The following is a 3650-nucleotide window of genomic DNA, read 5'->3' as shown; positions in this document are numbered from 1 at the left end:
TTTGTAGAACCCTTCAATACATTTGGTAAATATTTTTCCTCAAACGGGGGGGACTAGACAGTCTCAGAAAAATGGTTGCAGGAATCTCATTTTTCATGGTATCTTCTTAAGATTTGAAATATCAACTCATGAGACATGTGACTTTCAACCCATTACTTTTCTGGATTGCTCCAGGACTGATCTCATGTATTTTTATATGAAATTTAAAAAAAAATCAGTGTGGTACAATTTTTTCAAGGCACTTCAGGGTCTATAACTTTTAATATTTTTGAGCATTATCAACTCTGGATGGTGGATAGTAAAGTCCAAAGGGTCTTCTTTCCAAAGACACCAAAATTGTGTGTGTAGCACACTGTTGTCAGGAACTGTTACCATTTTAAGTTAGGTAGGTCATTTTCAGCTGTGAGTCCCAAAATGGGGTGGGGGGTGCAGGTTAACAGGTCTACTTGAGGAAATAATTCAAACAATATAAAAACATTAATAAATCACATAAAACATTCAATAATACCGAAATGAGAATATGTATAAATGTTACCTGATAATGAAGACTACGCACAGCAATTATGCGGGAGATCTGCCTACAGATTCCTTGAGCTCTTTTTCACTAAATATCCAGAAGAACTCCAAAGTTACCAAATTGTATTGTTTGTTTAATGCAGGGTTTCAAGTGAGTAACTTTGATTTTCTGTGTGAGGCTGTACTTCGTGACGTGTTTACCAGACACACAGAGACCTTTCAAACATCAATTGTTGTATTGTAATAAACTCTGATTAAGAAAGGTGGTTTTGGTGGCCTCTGTCCTGTGTTTGGATGGAAATGAGGGGAGAGAGGGGGAGAGGGAGTAAAGCAGTGGAGGGTCTTGCATAAGGTGTGGAGCTTTAGTTTCCCTCAGTTGGGTGTGTTGTCTTAGGCTTGCGGGATTTCAGGTGTTGATTCTCGTAAGAGTTCCTTGTCTTTTCAGACTGTGCCCTTCTTCTGATCCAACTAAATGGCATCCATAATCTTACATTATAAAACAGTTGTGCTGCTTAATATTGTTATGGAAACTGATCTTTTTTTTTCAGGATTATTTGATAAACAGAAAGTTCAAAAGAACAATGTTTATTTGTAACATTATGAATGTCATTGCTGCTGATCAATTTTGATCGAATAAATGCATTCTTGCTGAATAAAAATATTGATGGCATTTTTCTTTTCTTTTTTTTTTTTAGTCTTACCGCGCAGACTTTTGATGGTATTGGTTTTCACACAAACAAATTAATCAGCACAACTGTGTTCAACATTGATAATAATCAGAAATGTTTCTTGAGCAGCAAATCAGCATATTAGAGTGATTTCTGAAGGATCATGTGACACTGAAGACTGGAGTAATGATGCTGAAAATTCAGCTTTGATCACAGGAATAAATTATATTTTAAAATATATTCAAATAGAAAACGGTTCTTTTAAATAGTAAAAATATTTCACAATATTGCTGTTTTTACTGTATTTTTGATCAAATAAATGCAGCCTTGGTGAGCAGAAGAGAGATGATTTCAAAATCATTCAAATCTTACAACCCAAAAATTGTCTGTTTTCATTGTCAGTTTGATCTTATTAATAAAGAATATTCTGTAAATGATTTATATATATATATATATATATATATATATAGCCTATAGAGTTTCAAGTTTGAGTAAGGAGGTCCCAATAAATTTGGGGTGGTCTCTTTGCAAATGTCCTCGGGACAGTGGGAAGTGTTATAAAAGCAGAAGGCCGCTGATGGTGAGTGTGCGGGAGAGGAGCATCAGAGCGGGACAGTGAGAGAGGCGATGTCGATGTCACGCTGCAGTCTGAGGGCCCGTCTGGCTCCGTGTCTGTCCGGACAGGTCAGAGCCGCTCACACGGGACAGGTACCTGCCGTCAGAAAGGACAACTCTGCCGTACGACCCTTCAGTGAGATTCCCGGACAATGGAAGAACAGCGTGGCCAATCTCTACAAGCTCTGGAGAATGGACGGCCTCAGGAATATCCACCGGATTATGCTGCACAATTTCAATATGTATGGTCCCATTTACAGGTAAAAAGACTTGATACATGACAACCTGTGCCATATACACAAGATTATAATACCTCACACTTTTCATAACAGTTTCAGTTCAACACTCAGATTCAAACAAAACAAAATAGCCAAAAACATGCAAGCAGAAAGAAATTTGCAGTATTTTATTTTTAACTACTATGAAAATACAATATAATTACAATATAATTACACATATACTGTATATTATACTACGACGGCGTTTTAGTGCCACGTAAAAAAAAAATCTAAAATTACGAGATTAAGGTCGTAATAATTCGAGAATAAAGTCGAAATGTTTCGAGAATAAAGTCGAAATATTACGAGAATAAAGTCGAAATGTTTCGAGAATTTAAATCGTAGACATTAAAGTTATAATGTTTTGAGGGTATAGCCTTTAATGCGCACGCAAATGGTCCGGATTGAGAGCACCGGGAGAAGATGCCAGGCCACCGGAATTGATTTGAATATTGTTGCGTCCGAGCGGCCGCATCATCTTACTGTGATGAGGTAGAGTCAATTATAAGTCTCAGCTTTCAAAATCAGTTTTATAGCGAAACACAAATTATGTGTCTTACGTTACAATAATGTGTCTTCAAGCTCTTTAATGATCAGATCGCTGTATTTATGTGAACAAATTCATTAAATTATACTGTTTTCTTTGTCAAAATTCCAAATTTGTGAAAATTCCACCACCTGCTTCGCAAAAACGTCTGTGGCGTCCAAACTTTTATTCCTCACATGTAGCCTATTTAATTAATAAAACGTTGTAAAAGTTAAAGTGGGCTCCAACTCGTTAACATAAGTTATATTGCTTTCTTTTCTGAGGTAGCCTGTAGGCTATAACATGTAGGCCTAAGTGACTATTCACAAGCTGTTTTATTCATGGTATAATACAGTAAATAATTGGACATAATATTTAACGTCTTCCATTCATTATTTGTAGCAGGCCAGCCACCCAGTAATAGCAATAATTTTGGGCTTTGTTGCTTTTAATATAACACAGCTCAGCTTTCTAATTCTGTCACGAATTATAAATGTTTTTCCTCTTTATTTAAAGTTTATAGCAAGATATAAAAGTGAAGGAATATCAGAAGGCATGAAAAACAGTATAGCTTAATTTATAATTAAAATAATGTCTCATTATTGTAATCGGAAAGACTCAAATGCCGCTTAAACTGAAACGAATACACTGTAAAAAATGTTCACCCCTTTCAACTTAAAAACTTAAGTTTTGTGGCTGCCTTAAAATTGTAAGTTAAATCAACTTAAAAGTACAAGTCATTTCAACTCACTAATTTAAATCTTGCCTAGTGCTGAATTGTTTTATTGAAGTTCATTTGACTTTACAATATTTGCCGTTTCAATTTAAGTTCAAAATTTTTAACATTAATTTTCTAGTTATAATAATGTAAACTTTATTTTAGATCCAGATTAAAAAAATATACTACAACATTTGTTTGAAACATTTAAAATAAATTTTTTTATTGCAGCGCTTATAAACAGGGTTTTAATATTAAAAACAGTACACAACCTGCCTGTGCATGCTAATGTGTGAATGCCAGTATATGTATACAACAAGGGCACAAAA

General features: G+C 34.8%; 1 protein-coding gene across 1 annotated transcript in view; it reads left to right on the top strand.

The window, feature by feature from the left end:
- The first annotated feature begins 1787 nt into the window (after positions 1 to 1787).
- The window catches only part of LOC107751280 (cholesterol side-chain cleavage enzyme, mitochondrial), an 8522-nt gene continuing 6659 nt past the window's right edge, over positions 1788 to 3650 (top strand). Inside the window, exon 1 of the mRNA XM_016566955.1 lies at positions 1788 to 2059. Within this exon, the coding sequence (XP_016422441.1) occupies positions 1812 to 2059 (248 nt within the window). The 5' untranslated portion in view covers positions 1788 to 1811. The remainder of the gene's footprint in view (positions 2060 to 3650) is intronic.

The sequence above is a fragment of the Sinocyclocheilus rhinocerous genome, unplaced genomic scaffold (assembly GCF_001515625.1).
Source record: "Sinocyclocheilus rhinocerous isolate Xijiao unplaced genomic scaffold, SAMN03320098_v1.1 scaffold872, whole genome shotgun sequence".
Classification (NCBI taxonomy): Eukaryota; Metazoa; Chordata; class Actinopteri; order Cypriniformes; family Cyprinidae; genus Sinocyclocheilus; species Sinocyclocheilus rhinocerous.
Note: the sequence above shows the minus strand (reverse complement) of the source record. Positions and strands in the feature narration are given on the sequence as shown.